An 18,749-nucleotide genomic window follows, 5' to 3' on the forward strand; every position below is an offset into this window, starting at 1 on the left:
ACAATGTTATTAACAGGATTTTTCTTATCCCACTCATTGAGACATAAAACGCGTGCGTGCATGTGTGTGACAGTTTGGTGGAAGCTGATGTGCTGAAGCATTTGATGTCAACTGTTTGTGGCAGCTTGTCCAGGAAATGCTGTTTTATAAGGCGAGTTCAGATTCACTTGATTGGAGTTGTTGTAAATGAGAACATTGGGGGGGTTTTTTTCCTCAAGAACAATCTAATACATTGTTTATGGGATTTTTTTTTTTTTTCTTTTTTCGTCTTCCTAGAAGGATACTCCCAGTCCTCCACTTCCAATGAACTCCACGTTTAAAGATATAAAAGCTATTCATAGGGTGTGACAAAAGCTGATGAGCCGAGGCCAGTGAAAAAGTATATTGTGCAAGTTGACAGCCCAGCTTCTGACCCATTAGAGCTGATGTCATGTTTTTATCAGTCACAGAAATGATGTGAAGAAGTGAAATATTTGAAGAGAACTGTCACTAACAATAGTCGTTGTTTTTTTTGTTTGTTTTTGAGTCATCACATTAAAGAAAGCCAATTCTCCCCACACAAAATAACACTGTACACCTTAAATGAATGCTTAACTATTACAACTGACATTGTGTCATTTCCTATCTTTTCAGGAAGTGGTGACCCTGCCTAACTGACACCCTGCTTTCCCTGCCGTCCCCCCATCTCTGCCCCCCAGCCCCGTGTCCTGATTGGATCTCCGTGGTGCCGGCGGTGGATTGGAGCACTCTGATTGGGGGCTTTGCGAGGTGGTTTTTCGGTCTGGCGCCGCCTCCCCCCGGGGCCGGCGTGCGCTCCCAGCAGCCCGTGGTGCCCTGCGCCCCCCCGTCCCCGTCACTGCACACCCGAGCCCATGCCCAGGGTACGATCAAAGGATGAGTTTTTAGCATTCACACCTGTAGTTCAGTTTCCTCTCTGTGCATCAAAGCAGACATCTCATCAAAACCACTTCCTTGTTTTTGCCCCTATTAGCCTGAGAGTTGTGAAGATGAATTCACCAGTGTAGACTGAAAAATTCACAACGAAGAAAATGTGAACCATTTAAAAATACAAAGCACAAACGTATACCGCAGTAGAAATGACTAAAACGTTTTAGCCCATTCAGACGGTTTCAGTATAAATGTGGCCCCTGATGTTCATGTAAACAGCAAGGACAAGAGGTGGGTGTCTCTCTTGGCTATTTGCCACGGCTGTCTGAGTTAATGAAGGTTGATTAAACCTTTTTTCCAGTGTTATGGTTCACTGTGTTACCCTAGCAACCAGTTAAACCACACCAATGTAATCACCGAAGGATCTAATTACTGAATTATCCGCCTATTACTCGGCTCTTTCTGCAAAAACTCCCTCTATTAGGAGCTCATCAGTCTCAAAGTTTGATATCAGAGCCGATGTATTACCCAATATTTTAACCAAACCTGCTGCTTATATGGTGTCATGTTCTTAACATTTTATATTTAACTTTGTTACATGTTTATAATAAATTTATGGAGACTGGGTCCTTCTCTAGATTGATTTGAGGTAGCTGTTGCTCAGACAGTAGACCATCTCCTTCAGTCCTCTTGGCAAAGTTATATACACATACACACACACACACACACACACACGCCATCAAGTGCGGGATCTACCAAGGAGATGCTCCGTCCCCACTGCTGTTCTGCATAGGCCTGAACCCCCTCAGTGAGATCATTGACAAGACTGGCTACGGATACCGACTACGGAACGGAGCAGTTGTCAGCCACCTCCTGTACATGGATGACATCAAGCTGTATGCCAAGAGTGAACGAGACATCGATTCACTGATCCACACTACCAGGATATACAGCAATGACATCGGGATGTCATTCGGGCTGGAGAAGTGTAGTCAGATGATAACAAAGAGAGGGAAGGTAGTCAGAACTGAGGGGATCGAGCTACCAGAAGGCAACATTGCAGACATAGAGGACAGTTACAAGTACCTGGGGATCCCGCAGGCGAATGGGAACCATGAAGAGGCAGCTAGGAAAGCTGCAACCACCAAGTACCTACAGAGGGTCAGGCAAGTCCTGAGGAGTCAGCTGAACGGTAAGAACAAGATCTGGGCTATCAACACCTACGCCCTGCCCGTGATCAGGTAGCCAGCTGGTATAATAAGTTGGCCAAAAGAGGAGATAGAAGCCACTGACATCAATACAAGAAAGCTCCTTACCATGCATGGAGGGTTTCACCCCAAGTCCAGCACCCTGAGGCTGTACGCTAAGCAGAAGGAAGGGGGGCCGGGGACTGGTGAGTGTCAGCACCACAGTCCAGGATGAGACAACGAACATCCAAGTATACATCACGAAGATGGCCCCAACTGACCCGAGTGCTCAGTGAATACCTCAGGCAGCAGAAACCCAAGAAAGAGGAGGGAGACGAGGAACCATCATGGAAGGACAGGCCCCTGCACGGTATGTACCACCGGCAGATAGAGGAGGTGGCTGATATCCAGAAATCCTACCAGTGGCTGGACAAAGCTGGACTGAAAGACAGCACAGAGGCACTAATCATGGCAGCACAAGAACAAGCTCTGAGTACAAGATCCATAGAGGCTGGGGTCTATCACACCAGGCAAGACCCCAGGTGCAGGCTGTGTAAAGATGCCCCTGAGACAATCCAGCACATAACAGCATGGTGCAAGATGCTAGCAGGCAGGGCATACATGGAACGCCATAACCAAGTGGCCAATACCATAGGTCCATTTACTACAAATCTCGGACATTCAAATCTCAGAGACCTTGGCCTCAAGGTCAGAGGAAACGAGGAAGGTGTTCTTAAAATCTTGTGACTGCAATAACTGGAGAATAAAGGTGGCTTAGGATTTTCAAATTGATACCATAGGTGTATCTACTAGAACGCTGAGGGGTAGCACTGGCAAAGATGTAAAGGAATGTGAATTTGTTGCTTATCTTTATTTGAGTATTGGAGTTATGGGCTCTTCCCAATAAATCTTAACACTTTTAAACAATAACTGCAGCACAAGCCCAACTCCAACTCTAGTCAGTCCTCTCCACCCTTTTCCTAACTGCTGAAGAAAAATACAGCAGCAAGCTTTGGGATATCCTCATCTTTCTCCAACTCGTCAGCGTGTGTAGCTATTTTTTTTTTTTTTTTTATAAATGGTGTAAGAGGGACGTATTAGAAAAATTTGCTCATTCATTCAGGTCATTACAATGACATTTCTAAACTCCTCCCACCTGTCTTAAATCTCGTCTTGTTTCTTGTTCTTTGCCCTTTATTATCAGTTCTTTAATATTTATGGACTGTTTTTACATTTTGGCACCCTTCAAATCAATTTAAATACTACTACTACTGCTGCTACTGATGATGATAATTTAACCCCCCCCCCCCCCCCCCCTCCCCCCAAGGGAAAAAAAAAAAAAAAACTTCAGCCACTCCACAGATGTTTTCTAGCTTCTAGCAGCCAGCTCTCCTCCCATCCACAGCCAGTGTGTTTTGCACAGGTGCTGGATCAGCTGCAGTGTTCTGGTATTTGACTTTTATTCTGATTACAATTTTTTTTTTTGTTCTTTTTTTACTTGTAGTTTTAATGCATAGTTGTCAACATTCTCTTGTGTGTGACACATCTTTATATTTCAGGATCAGTGCCGGTCTATATCGTGCACACTTTAATTTCCAATAACAGTGTCCCCATAACAATGAGGAAACTGGTTTGTGTTTAGTTTATGAGTGGTATGTAGCAAACATTAAATAGGTTTGTGTCTGTCCTGCTTTATGCCCTCTATTCGATGGTGTTTTAATGCAGCCAAATTGACAATAAATCTAAAGTAAATCAGTTTTTACCTTCAAGTCATTTTGACCCCCTATGAGCAAGCACTTTGGCGACAGTGGGAAGGAAAAACTCCCTTTTAACAGGAAGAAACCTCCGGCAGAACCAGGCTCAGGGAGGGGCGGCCATCTGCTGCGACCGGTTGGGGTGAGAGAAGGAAGACAGGATAAAGGACATGCTGTGGAAGAGAGGCAGAGATTAATAACAGATATGATTCAATGCAGAGAGGTCTGTTAATACATAGTGAATGAGAAAGGTGACTGGAAAGGAAAAACTCAATGCATCATGGGAATCCCCCGGCAGCCTACGTCTATTGCAGCATAACTAAGGGAGGATTCAGGGTCACCTGGTCCAGCCCTAACTATATGCTTTAGCAAAAAGGAAAGTTTTAAGCCTAATCTTGAAAGTAGAGATAGTGTCTGTCTCCTGAATCCAAACTGGAAGCTGGTTCCACAGAAGAGGGGCCTGAAAACTGAAGGCTCTCCCTCCCATTCTACTTTTAAATACTCTGGGAACAGCAAGTAGGCCTGCAGAGTGAGAGCGAAGTGCTCTAATAGGGTGATATGGTACTACAAGGTCATTAAGGTAAGATGGGGCCTGATTATTTAAGACCTTGTATGTGAGGAGCAGGATTTTGAATTCGGGATTTAACAGGAAGCCAATGAAGGGAAGCCAAAACAGGAGAAATATGCTCTCTCTTTCTAGTCCCTGTCAGGACTCTTGCTGCAGCATTTTGGATTAGCTGAAGGCTTTTCAGTGAGGTTTTTGGACATCCTGATAATAATGAATTACAGTAGTCCAGCCTGGAAGTAATAAATGCATGAACTACTTTTTCAGCGTCACTCTGAGACAGGATATTTCTAATTTTAGAGATGTTGCGCAAATGGAAGAACGCAGTCTTACATATTTGTTTAATATGTGCGTTGAAGGACATGTCCTGGTCAAAAATGACTCCAAGGTTCCTCACAGCGTTACTGGAGGCCAAGGTAATGCCATCCAGAGTAAGAATCTGGTTAGATACCATATTTCTAGGCTTTTCAGGGCCGAGTACAATAACCTCAGTTTTATCTGAATTAAGAAGCAGAAAGTTAGCGGCCATCCAGGTCTTTATGTCTTTAAGACATTCCTTCAGTTTAACTAATTGGTGTGTGTTATCTGGCTTCATGGACAGATAACACACAGATTTTATAACAAAGAGGTTGTCTGACTGAAATTTCCTGTCACTTCAAGTCTTGGCTATATTCACGTGTAAACTCACAGCCCAGAGACAGCTGAGGCTAAAGTGTGTTGTTCAGAGTTAAACTAATGGTTCATAGTCAGCTCTTTAGAGGTTTGCGCTTGTTATGTAATTAACTAATGTTACCTCACTTTCGATCTGTCAGCTTTCTAAGAGGGGAGACAGGCTTCCCACAGAGGGTGAAAGGACATGCTGTAACAATGCACACTATAAGAGAATGTTTTTGTTTGTTTTTTTGTTGATGTTGTTCTGGTCACCCCACAAAATAAAATTAATAAGCTCATAAACGGCCAGTTTGCCAGATGCCAGATATTAAAAGGCCCATCCAGGTGAGAAAATTATGAAAGGTTTTGGCTGACAAGAATGACTCTAAAACTTAACTTTGTAATTTTAAATGCAACTATGCAGATGTATATTTTTACCCTATTACTTGTGTAAAATACTGGTAGTGAAACATCTTCCCTGCCAAAGAAAACTGCATGAGTTTTATCATGTAGGATGTTTGTTTTGTAAGTCACCAATTACAAAGCTTCTATCAAATAACACAGTTGCATTTACTGTTATGTGGAGTCAGGAATTCCTCGGTATACCAAAAGCAGTAGACTTAATGGAACATGTAAAAACTTGTACAAACTGATGGACATGAAGTACAGATTTTCCACAAAGCAGTTTCATTTTAGGTTTTACTGAGACAGTACTGAAAAAATCACAAGGAACTCATTTTTATATGCAAAATATGACGTTTTTTAAAATGTGGAGTTCAGTATTCAATATAGTGCAATATTGAACTTTATTACTCCAAAGATAAATTAATTCGCTTTATCAGTATTGAAACTACAGCAGGAGTTCAGGACTTTTCGGCTGTTTCCTCATGGTTAAATCTCCCTCTTATCTACAGGAGGAGGCGCGGTGCGTCCGCCAGGAGCCATGTGCCTCCCTCACACCAACAACATGGACAGCAAGCTGCAGGGGGCGGGCACAGGGGGAGGGGCTTCACTACGACCACGAGCAGGAGGCGTTCCACTGGAGCCTTTTATACACCAGGTGAGTGCTAACAGTGGGTGAAAAGTCTTTATCTAAAAAAGGAATGTTTGCATTAGGAAAACTGCCAAACATTCAGAAACAAAAATATTAAGAGGTTGTTCATACTACATGTAAATTTAAAGCACTTACTGGTATAATTGTGGTGTAATATTTTTTTTAATATTCTTGTAAAGAGGCAGCAGTTGTAAATATCGTCTCTTTGTTAAGACATTTAGCTTTTTGTTTTGCCTGTTAGCTCTTTTTATGTATGTGTTCTGCATGTGTTTGTGTTTTCAGGTGGGCGGTCACACCAGTATGATGCGTTATGATGACCACACGGTGTGTAAGCCTCTCATCAGCAGAGAGCAGCGCTTCTACGAGTCCCTGCCTCCTGAGATGAAAGAGTTCACTCCAGAGTATAAAGGTCGGTGACTGCTCACTGATGTCAGGTACCAGAGCAGCAGGCGGGAGATAGCTGTTGGTTTATAGTCAGATGTACTTCTACAGCTCCATTATGGGATGTGCTTAAATGCAGGCAATAACTGACATAAACAATGGCCAGTTTAAAAAAAAAAAATAAATAAAATGAGTAAATTAATTGTCTGGCTGTTTGCCTATTCAGCGAGCAATCAGTTTTGTTAAGCAAACTGACTCAAGAGAGTGCTTATGTGCAAATAACTGGTTGATAACATAGCAGCTGTCGTATCTCATTTCTCTTTGGGTCTTAGTCCTCTCCTGTCGGAGATGGCGAGGACTTTATGATATCAGACAGTGTGCCTGACATGTTTATATTTAGGGCCACATTTAATTAAATTCATAACAATTTCCAATGTAACACAATAATAAACCTCACACAGAAACAGTGAAGGGCAGATCATCTGTGTCTTTTCAATTTTTTTTTGTTCCTCCAACCGGCCTCCCCTGCTTTTAGGAATTAGGACATCCGTCATCATGGTGTATTGTGTTCTGGTTGTAGGCTGTAGGTTGGAGCACATGAGGAGGAACAATTTACAGAAATGAGAAAAGCCTGTAGTTTATGGGAATGGTGGAGCCTCTTTTCTCTGACACACCCAGCAAATTCAAGGCTGCTACCTCACAACCCGGGGTAAAAAAACAAAACAAAAAAAAAACATTTTTCTCGGAGCAACAATAACAGTGCTTGCTGCTGTAAATGTTATTATCGCTTTACCTCTTGACAGTAATGAAGAGTAACCTTTGAACCTCTTTTATGAAGTGGGAGGTTTTTGTCATATTTCAGGCCTGCTTATAAAACAAAATGACTGGGTGTGCATCAAACGTTAGTGAGGTTAGTCTGTGCCTTTGTACCTTTGGAAAAACCCAGAAACTGTTCCCATGGTCGGCACATCTTTATTGATATATACTGATGTGTCAAAACTCATCATTAAAGGTAAAGTGATGTTGTCATGGAAGAAAGAGTTAAAAACTTAAAGGATTAAAGGCTGGTTAGAGGCCTCTCTCCAGTAACCTGATCAGCAAGTATAAATATAAAAACTCTTTTTCCAGCTGCTCTGATCCACAGCAACAAAGCTATAAAGAAAAAACTTAAACTAGTTGTGTTCAGTTACACTGCTCTCTCTTGCTCTCTCTCTGTTATAGTGATACCTGCACAACACAAAAGCAAATTTAGAAGGGGGACTTATAGTGTTCTCCACTACATTTATTTTACAGCTTTAGTTTCGACTAATTTAAATTAGTTTGCCTATCTTTTGTGGGCCAATAAAACTCTAATCTTGAAAACATCTTAGAACGTTATTGGATTGTTTTTAGCTGTTCAGCACTTTGGCCTACATACATTGTTTTTTTTTTGTGTCATATCTATAAACGAATCATGGAAAACCTGCTTGATATTCGATCCCAAAGGCAAGCAGGCGTAGCCACATCCCACCGAATGCTAATTGTACAGGATCCAAAATACAGTGGACCTGAACATAGAGAGAGAAGCGAACAATGACAGCAGCATGGGGGTATCAGTTAATGAGATCAGTTAACAAGCTGCTGTGGTGAAAGAAAATGAAAGCACTGTATTATTAAATGGAGTGAATGTAAAGTCACATTAACTATGGCAGATTGTTTATAGGTTTCAAAGACAAGCGTGTAGAAACACAAAATCTCGTTGAAAGTTCCCGCACCACTACACCACTAGCTGTAAGGTTTTGGGTAAGGCACTGCTGTTTGTAGTTGGGAAATCTAAAATAAGTCCCTGTATTAGCAGTCAGTACCCTGCAAAACTGTGTGCACTCTTAAAACTCATCAAAGAGGTCTGAAAAGGTCTTTTAATGTCTTTGTGACATTTCCCAAACCTCCTGTTAGCCTGAATAAGCCAGTAGTAAAAGACAGTTGAATTTTATTGATTTCACAGCAGTGAGGTCTCTTTTAAGGGAGCTAAACCCTCAATGGTTCAGCATCAAACACTCATGCTCTATATTCCTTATTTTCTAATGTTTGGTGGTGAATGGAGAGGCAGACTGACAGGAAAGAAGGAAGGAAGTACGGATGTTTAATGGAAGAGGAGAGCTTTAGCTGCTCTGCTCATCGTCACCCGCCATAGAGTCTGACTGTTTCTACTTGATTTTGCTGTAGTAACAGACCCAAGCAAATGTCAAAGACCACTAAAACGCAAATGAAACGCAGGCTTCATTATGAAGCATTAGTTTCATTTCTGTGATATCAAAATGTCTGCCAAAAGGAAGGCAGACGAGACTAAACAGCAGCGTCTCAGTTGAGCACTGCTTACTGACTCTTAGCAGGTTTGAGCTCATAGTCAGGTCAGATTATATACTATTCTCTTATTAATTGAGACATCATCCAAGCATTTCCTGCTTTGGAAAAGGTGTTCTTTTAAACTGCAGTGATTTGTCTTTTTTTGTTTTAACAGACATAAGCCCCTAAAACTATTAAGTTGCATCTGTAGCCTTTGGTTTTTTTTGTGTGTGTTTTGTGTTTTTTGGCACTAGTTGCGTGCAGCTTTTAGAAACTTTTTAGACTGCAGGCCATGCACTCACACTCTCTTAGACACCAAATATTTGAATGCCTTAGAAAAGACTTACTCTCAGGCCAACACTAAGGCACCAACATTATAAAGAGAATGTTCCACTCTTCACTCCTGTGGCATTTAGTCTTTTTAAATTGAGCTCAGGTTTGTTCTCCCTCTTGATGTGGTCTGCTTGTGCAGGTGTGAACATGGTAGTCGGACTCATGTACAGACCAGAACGGGCCTTTGGAGAAGGTGGTCACTGTCCAGTGTCAAACAATCTTCATAGACATTTGTTTATGGTGTGAACGTAATCCGGTCAGTTGGCTTGTGACTTGTGATTGACTACTCATTAGCCACTGAGCATGTGGTTTCACATTCAGACTCGCCCCTCACTTGTCACATCTGGTTTGAAAACACTAAAACGGCATCAGTGAAAATGCTTATCTCAATGCTTGAAAATGAGATTTACCAAACCAGTGTGTGATTTCATGATGGCTCTGACGGTGTTTGTCTCTGGCCATCATGGACTGAACACATTCCTGCTTCATCTGCTGCTGATTGGCTCTGTGGGCGGAGTGGCAGGACAACCATGCCACAGATTTCTGCAAAGTTTTCTTGTTGCGGTTATCCACGTCTCTGCCACACTCGGCTCCTTTACAAGAGATACGATGGCCGTATTCCAAGGGTTCTGTACTGCAGTTGATCGGAGGCTTGTACTCCCACTAGTCCACCCTGCTGGTGTTCTGGCTGCCAGTGCCATGACAAGTGTGCTCCATAAGGAGTCTAAATTTATCTCTGGATGTCTGCCCACTACCCATTGTCCTGCTGATTAAATAACAGCAGACAGACGGACAGCTGCCCAGGCACGACTTTCTGTATCTGTCAAGGATGTTTCATCCGCCGCAGCTTGGCACCGTCAAATCAAATTACTTCTTATGATGCGGGTAAGGAGGAGGTGAAGTTTTCTGAGGATGGAGAACTCGCTCTGTGCTGTTGAGGGAAGTTTGAAATTCATATTTGGGGTTTGCTTCTCCACTGATGAGCAAACTGACAGGTAAATTAAATTAGGACTAAGATGGATGATGTTGAGTGTCTGGCTTGGCAGGGACGACATGCTCTGGTCTGTTTATAAAGCTAAATATAACAGATGTTCAAACGTACATCTGTTATACAAAAAAACATTACTGTCTGCTTATTTTATCCATAAATCGTTGTTTAATCAAATTTTAAAAGCACTCTGTACATCTTGATGCATATGGTTTTTTTTGATAGATGGATAGATAGATATTGACATTAAACTTTACCAATGTTTCAAATACTGACATTAGTGTATGTACAATAAATCCCTGTGAGCCAAAAGTTCAGGTTTTAGACTGCTCTAAATGCTCCTGAGGACGTTTTCTACTCCTGGGTTTTTATGACATCATGGAGAGGGTATACCTCTGACAGATTAATAAAAACAAAAATACATACAAAATAATAAAACTGGATCTGTGTTGGACTCAGCCTGACTCTTCTGTGGGTCGCTGGTACGAAAAATGCTGACCTTTAAAAATGCAATGTTTCTGCTTTGGCATTTCAGAGTATTTCAGTAGTCTGTTTTTTCTCTTCTGCTCTGAAATGTTTTTAATAATTCCCAACATCCTTTCTGTGTTTGGCTCCGTCCTCTCAGGTGTGGTGCTGGTGTGCTTTGAAGGTGACTCTGACGGTTACATCAACCTGGTGGCCTACCCCTATGTGGAGAGCAACATGGAGGGAGGAGCCGGCGAGCATGAGGAGCGTGACCCCCCAGAGAGGGAGCAGCCGAGGAGGAAACACTCCCGCCGCAGCCTGCATCGCTCCTCATCCACCTCTGAACACAAGGAGGAGCGGCCCGATCGGAGGGAGGCGCACGACACAGAGACCTCGGATAAGTAAGATATACTCGAGGAGACAATGAACTCGTGGACTGATTTCACTTGATGTAGGACGGTTCGTGTGAAAATATTTTATTGATCTATGTCATAAATTTGACGACAAAGGAGAGAAGCTGAAGGCAGATAACAAGAGAACTTGTAGTTTATATTTATATTGGGTCATTTGGCATCAAACAGTCCAGTGGTCACATTTATAACATACCCTTGAAACCCACAGTAGATGCAGCAGTCAGAGCAGAGGGTCACCTGCAGTGCTTTTAACGATCCCCTCTCCTCCTCTCTGCAGTCTGGCAGAGCTGAAGAGCCCGAGACTCGACCCAAAGGTCCTCTCAGATGTTCCCTTTCAGATGCTGGACTGGAACAGCGGTTTGACGTCAGAGAAGATCAGCCACAATCCCTGGAGCCTTCGCTGCCACAAACAGCAGCTCAGCCGCATGAGATCTGAGTCCAAGGACAGAAAGCTCTTCAGTATCCTTCCCCAAAAATGTTGACGTCCATTTACACCATGTAACCAAGGGTCCTGCTGTTTATCCTGCTGATCTGTGTATTAAGACATTATATTAAATTGTAATTGGCCCTAGTTTTCAAAGATGATCATAGGAAATAGGAATAAACCAGTGTACAAAAATTACAAAAAATTATATTAAGATAAAATACCGTATGTTAGTTTTTCATATGATCGATGCCTGCATAGTTTATTTTTAAGTTGGATGTATGAAATGTCTCATTCTACATCTCATCATTACTAACTCAAACATACTCTTTGGATATGATAGCTTTTGCAGTTTTATCAGTTATTTGTGATCCACAATAGGTTTTATTGAAGCAGAGGTCAGGTATGAAAACTGAAAACTGATGTTCATGTTCATTCAACTTCATTCAAGTTTCATTTCATGTCGTATTTTCTCCCAGTGACCCAAACTCTTCTAGTGTTGTTTTTTCTGGCCATCCAGGGTGGTCAAACCAACAGGTGGGAAGCACTACTTGACATTTAAGTGGTGATAAAAAAGCTAATGAATGTACCTTAAGGTACATTTAACCAATCACAGCATATTAAAAACACTGATTGGTGAAGTGAATAACATTGTCACGCTTTTAAAGGCACCTTTCTCGTGATTTAGAGATCTGCCAGAGGAAGTACTTCCTAGCATCCCTGAAAATTACCCAGATGGGTCTTGATGGTGATTGGTTAAACATGGAGAACGTGACCTATTCATTCTACACAAATACCTTTTTTGCCTGTTACCTATTGTTTTGTTTTTATTTTTAAAATGCTGATTTACTTTTGTTTTTTTACATCTTCATGTATCAGAGACATTGTAGAAAAGAAGAAAAGGGACAATGACACACAACAAATGACCAGCTGTGGGCCATCAGATAATGGGAAGCGCCGAATGTAAATGTGAGAGAGAGTCTGTGCAGACCAGAGTGGGAATAAAGAGGAGGGCTGGAGGTTATCAGGTTAGAGGTCATGTTTTGATCTGCAGCTTCAAAGAGAGCAGCCTGCAGCTGTCTGGATATTAGCGCTGAGGGGAGTGAATGAGCAGCACACACTTTGTCCTCAACAAGCTCCATCTGTCTTCTGTCAAAGCAGATTCAGCACGCTGCTGTCACCTCAGAGGTTCTCCATATTTACTGTACAGACACAAACAGCACTCGCATAACCAAAATGATCAGCGCCCAGGCCTGTCATCTTTGAGTGTGACAGGCTTTTCTTTTGTTAAGAGTGAGGTTTTCAGAAGGCCTTTGTTTTAGTTTTAATCATTAATGGCGCTGTTGGGGAGAAGAAAAATCAAGATTGAAAGGAGAGGAAATCTCTCCCTTCCTGGGTGGGTTCTTAATGTCAGTCATATCCCACTGACGTTAACTTTCAGTTGAGTTTGTGCACAGTATTTTGTTTGCATACATTTAGGTTTTTTTAGATTTAGTAGTTGTTTGATCTTTTTGCACAAGAGATCAAACATAAAAAAGGGTGGAGGTCAAGGACAGTTGGCTCCTTAACTGCAGCTTTTTAACCAGAGTTCCTGTTGTTAGAGAACGTGGTGCACCACTTCTCTTACCCCTGCATCCTGGACCTGAAGATGGGCACCCGGCAGCACGGAGATGACGCCTCGGAGGAGAAGGCAGCCAGGCAGATAAGGAAATGCGAACAAAGCACCTCAGCGACGCTGGGAGTCAGAGTATGTGGCATGCAGGTACAAAGGACGACTTGCACCGCTGAACACATGAGAACAGTGGTCCATCAGGGGCCTGAACAAAAAGATAAACACACACTAGTTTATTGTTTGATCCCGCAACAAACCGAATGCTGCAGGAGAAGCGGGTGCAATATCATTGCAATCTGCTACCACCTCTGCAAGATAAGCTCACGTGTCTGCTGTTATTAGGACAACAAAGAGCACTAGTTCTCATTGTCCTACTGATAATAATCATGATATTAACAATTTCACGAATTAGTGGAAATATTTAGAGGGAAAGGAATAAATATGTAAATAAACATTATAAATGGTTGTATGCATATTTTTCCAGCTATAATGATTAAATTGAATCAGAGGGAACATCTGTTAATATCTAATCCAGACTCACGTTGTACTGAGCTGTTGCCCACCTGTCCCTGCAGGTGTACCAGCTGAACACCGGTCACTACCTGTGCAGGAACAAGTACTACGGCCGCGGCCTGTCGATCGAAGGCTTCCGCCAGGCCCTCTACCAGTACCTGCACAACGGAAAGGGCTTGAGGCGGGACCTCTTTGAGCCAATCCTGGATAAGCTTCGCACCCTGAAAGCGGTGCTGGAGAGGCAGGCATCCTATCGCTTCTACTCTTCCTCGCTGCTCATCATCTATGAGGGAAAGGTGCGCCTGATGTTGAAATAACTATTTTTATACTTCTAAATTTTTTTTGATTTTGGAAGTGTTCTGATTCCAACTGATTCCCTTTGTTTGACCTGATTTTTTTTTTTTTTTTTTCGTCTGTAGGAACCCGAGAGCCCCTCTGTCTGGCAACCGAAGACCTCCGTGTCACCCGCAGAGTCCCACTGTGGCCCGGCCCCCGATGCACCCTGTGAAACGGACATGAGCCAGAAGCCAGACACAGGATCCCTGCCCTCTCAGGGGTCTGGACTGATGGCTCCGGCCTCCCCATCACCTTCCCCTCATCCTCCCACACAAGCCCCGCCCCCTAAGTCAGACTGCCACTCCTTCCTCCCACGCCCCCCATCGCCTCATCCAGAATCCACCTCCTCGGCTCCCAGTTTAGGTTCCTTCCCCTCTCCCGCTCCCCTGCCCCAGCAGCCCCCCTTGGTGGACGTTCGCATGATCGACTTCGCCCACTCCACCTTCAAGGGTTTCCGCGGCGACACAGCCGTACATGATGGGCCAGACAGGGGCTACATGTTTGGACTGGAGAGCCTTGTCCAGATCCTGGAAAGCCTGCGGGACGACAACCTGTAGCTCCATCACTCACTTCTGTATCTTTGTGAGGACCTGAGAAGGTTTGTCTCACAGTGCGGACCAGCCTCACACCCAAAGTATAACTGGTCCTCACAAAGATAGACACACACGCACGCACGCACACACACACATATACGCACACACACAGCTGGTTGTGAGATAGTTCAGGTTGTGCTGTCAGTGCAGTTTGTCTAGCCGTGTTTCCAGCAACAATCAGCTGTAAATATGGAACATGATTCTCCAGGACATTGCCGTGCAACTGCAGGGAAGTGGGACATTGGAGCCAAAATGGCTGCCAATTAAAGATGATACGGAGAACCAACAGATACACTCACAGCTTGTGCTTCTATTCTTGTGAGGACCTTTGACATAATGCATTCCCTGAACGTAACCACAGCTAAATGACAACCCTGTAGTCGCCATGCTCATCTTTAAAGTAACTTTTGTCTTTCTGGGCACCATTTTAATCATTCTGAAATTACAGGATGTGGTGGAGCACCTCCTGAGCTTTCTCCTGATGGAGAGATTTAAGACATTCACAAGTTTCTGTCAGCAGGAACATGTCTCTCATTTCAGTCATTCAGGAGGCTAAAAATAAGTTAAAAGGAATGAAGTTGTGGATGAGATCCACTTTAAAATACAGGAACGTCTTTCTGGGAAAGATTCAAATTACAGAACAGTCCAGTCTGAATAGAGCTTTGTTTATTTTACCATCACTTTCAGAATGATGAGTGTGCATAGTTGGAAGAGGACGGTTTCTCTGTGTTCGCCTAAAATCTGTAAGTGAACTAGTTTGAAAAACAAAAAAGGGGCAACAGGTAAAACCAGATCAGAGCGGAGTACTTAATGTCCTTTGGTACAAATCTGGAAACTAGAGCAGGGGCGTCAAACTCATTTTAGTTCGCACAACCCAGTTTGATCTCACATTTTTCAAAGCGTGCATTTACAGCTAAACAATAAGTCCAATTTAAACAGTGTGTATCAGTTTTTCGTCTTTCTTGACATTACATTTGCATTACAGTTTAACAGTATTTTTTTAAACACACAACCTTCATATGTAGAGGATTTTGGAGCTAAACGGCAGTCCATCCTCTGTGCGGAACAGATGTTTGACACCCCTGAACACGAGAAACCCCTGAACACGAGAAACGTTCCTCTTTCCTCCTTTCAGTTTTGAAACTGCCTTCTCACACGTTCTGCACAGTGAAATAATAAACCAAAGTTGCTCTTTAACCATAACAAAATGTGAAGGATGTCCTCACAAAGATAGAGGGACACACACGCTCACAGACACACATCCTGGGAACAGTTGTCTTTGGAGCTGTTTGACAGCGTCCCAGGACACAGCGTCCTGTCTGATTGGTCAATCAGCTGAATCCCACAGACCTCCCACTGAACACATTTTTTCCCTCACTCCCTGACCTCCCATCACCTTTTTGTCCTCACTCTTTCTCTACAGAAACCAAATCTAGACAGGTGAACAGAACTCATGCTCAGAAAAACACCCAAGAATCTGTGAAAGCAATAGATGGCAAACTCCCCCCCCAAATAAAAGAGACATAGAAGTAGGCTTCAGGGAGAGAGCATAGATGCATTTCAAAATGTTGTATGGCCATTTTTTTGTTTTTCTTTTAATTTTTGTTTTGTTTTTGTATTATTTTTTTGTTTCGTTTTTGTTTTTTTGGAGATTGAATCAGGAAAAACACGAGTAGTCGGTGTCCTGTGAAATCATCTTCGGGGTTATTGGAAGCATAAGTGTCACTTTTCCAAATCTGGTCTTGGTGATGCTTGAGCCCCTTTCAGACACGTGTCGCTTTAACATGAGTGTTCCTCACGGTTTCTTTACAACACTCCCACTAGAATGATGGCGAGAGCTAAAAGTACAACACAATGTTTACTGCATCATAGAAAAACCCAGTATTGTGAGCAGTGTAATCGCACTTTGAACTGCCGTCTTCCATAAGAGCAGCGTCTCTGTGCATCTGTGAGCACTGCTGAGAAAGCTGTTCCTGGCCCTCTTTAACCTTACTACATTATATAAACTGAGACCTCTACATGTCAGAGCTGTTTAAGTTATTCTGTTGAGCGCTAAGAAAGTCACATACAGGACTTTCGCTCCGTCTGTGAGTGTCTGAAAGGGTGCTTCAGATCTGTATTCTTAATTTATTATTGTCAACAAATGTCATGAAAAAAATACCCAAAACACTGAGACATACCTTCCTTATCCTGTAGATACTCACAACAGCAGGTGTGTCAAACTCATTTTAGTTCATGGGTCACAAAATGCCCAGTTTGATCTCAACTGGGGCCAGACTGTTTAGACCATACATCTAAGACACTTCTGCAGCCCCCCCCCCCCCCTTTTTTTTTTTTTAAGTGCAAAAGAAGTCAATTCTGACAACAGATGAGATGTTTTAGTGATTTTTGGTTTTAAAATTTGATTTCTTTACACAAAAAAGTTTTAGAGATTTTATTTTTTTGTAAACAAAACAACAACATATTTTTCACTTTCCAGACATCATGTCATCAGAACTCCAGGAGTAGATGATTTATTTATCGTTTCAATGGAAAAACAGTAAAATCGGGGTAGATTGCGCCTTCTGGCGGGCTTGTTCTGGCCTCTGGGCTGCATGTTTGACACCCTTGCAGCTACAGCTAGAAATGAGTCGTCCCCAGCAAGAGCGCTGTTTACACCAGTTACATTAATAACATTTAGAAGAAACTCAAGTGTCTGCACGCTTCCCCTTAAAAACATAGTAAATGTGGGAATAGTAGTAGTTTAGTGGCTATTCTTGAGCTTCCTCAGATGATGGGGTTGCTGATTCCTTATTTTAAGAACTTTTCATTGATGTTTTAAATACGAACCTACGACCTTTTGATTGCCTAAAATGATGTCCCCACAGGGTCAAGTCTTGTGTGTAAGGGGTCAAGACTTGGACTTCTACTCATAACACATAACACTTAAGATGGCCTGAACATGCTAAAGCAAAATAAAAAACTAATGCTCATGGGCTTGGTTGCTCTAAAAAGAGAAACTTCACAAATCTCGCTAATTTGTTGACAATAATGAAAAATAAAGAATAACAACAGCCTAATTCTTTAAGTTAGGGCTGGGTGATGTGGCTGAATAACCATATTCAGCATATATTATACACAGATGAGTGACAGATAAAAGGAAAAATATGCACACCTACAAGATCTGGTGAGTGAGATTTGGTGAGGTTGTCCTTTAATTTGTCACCCTTCTGTATTTCATAACACAGAAAACAGGCAAAATCACACAGAAGTATTAAATTCATGTTCATTGAGCTCTTTTTTTTTTCAACTTTTATTTTTGAAGCTTTTATTCTATAAAAAATATTTTTATAGATGAAAACACTGAATTATCACCCAGCTCTGTCTCAAAAATAATATTAAATATATATATATATTTATTCCCTCTGATTGGGCTACCGATAGCCAATTGTATTTGTCCATTTATGTCTCTCCAACTGGTACCTGAGGCTGGGCTTGATGCAGCACTGCCCCCTGCTGGACAGCCACAGGAACTTAACCCCAGGAGCTGGAAAGAGAGCGAGAGAGAGAGCAAATATGAATATTGTATTTTTGGTTTATGAAGGTGATAATTTATTTTTTTATCCTGCCTTTACCTAAAATCTGTGGGTACATGTTCTTGTCTTTTACATGGCTCCCCCACCCCCTCTCAATGTATAAAAGTTTAAAGAAATTTAGTGACTCTGAGACATGGTGTGTGTGTGTGTGTGTGTGTGTGTGTGTGTGTGTGTGTGTGTGTGTGTGTGAGAGAGAGAGAGAGAGAGAGACGTTGGGAGCATTGTTAACAGTGTTTTTGGAGCCAGCTGAAGTCTGATTTATTTACCAGATTTCAGACTTGAGTCGGCTCGCTGAGCTCCTGAGCTGTTTGTGGGACACTCAGGTGTGTGTGTGTGTGTGTGTGAGCGTCAGAGCCATCTTCCGTTTCTTTCACTTCATGTTAAGGGAGCTGGTGAAGAACTGCATGCACATTAACGCCCTCCTGTTTGAGTCTGTTTTCACCACCACATCAGACCGCCCTCGTTCCAGTCGTCTCTGAGTCTCAAGGGGCGATGGGTCCACGCGTCCTCTCAGATCATGAGATTTCATCATGGATATTAGCCTCAGTGATTGATCGGACTTGTTTAGCAGCATTCTCTGCCTCTGCCATCGTCCTGACTGTTTGTTTAGAACAGTGAAACTAAGTGAGATTAAATCTTTCCAGAAGCTTTTGGGCTTGTGTTGTGATTCTTGAAAGCACAGTCGGGGAGGG

At 42.5% G+C, this 18,749-nt stretch overlaps 1 protein-coding gene across 1 annotated transcript; it reads left to right on the top strand.

Moving 5' to 3' along the window:
• Positions 1-780: 780 nt before the first annotated feature.
• On the top strand, positions 781-18,706 carry ip6k1 (inositol hexakisphosphate kinase 1). Its single transcript, XM_082533816.1, has 8 exons — positions 781-881; positions 5,960-6,105; positions 6,382-6,508; positions 10,752-10,992; positions 11,282-11,463; positions 13,015-13,190; positions 13,616-13,849; positions 13,973-18,706. The coding sequence occupies exons 2-8, from the start codon at positions 5,989-5,991 to the stop codon at positions 14,444-14,446; spliced, it is 1,551 nt and encodes a 516-aa protein (XP_082389942.1). The 5' UTR covers positions 781-881; positions 5,960-5,988; the 3' UTR covers positions 14,447-18,706.
• The last annotated feature ends 43 nt before the right edge of the window (positions 18,707-18,749 follow it).

This window comes from Aulonocara stuartgranti, assembly GCF_965226115.1.
Source record: "Aulonocara stuartgranti genome assembly, chromosome: 5".
Classification (NCBI taxonomy): Eukaryota; Metazoa; Chordata; class Actinopteri; order Cichliformes; family Cichlidae; genus Aulonocara; species Aulonocara stuartgranti.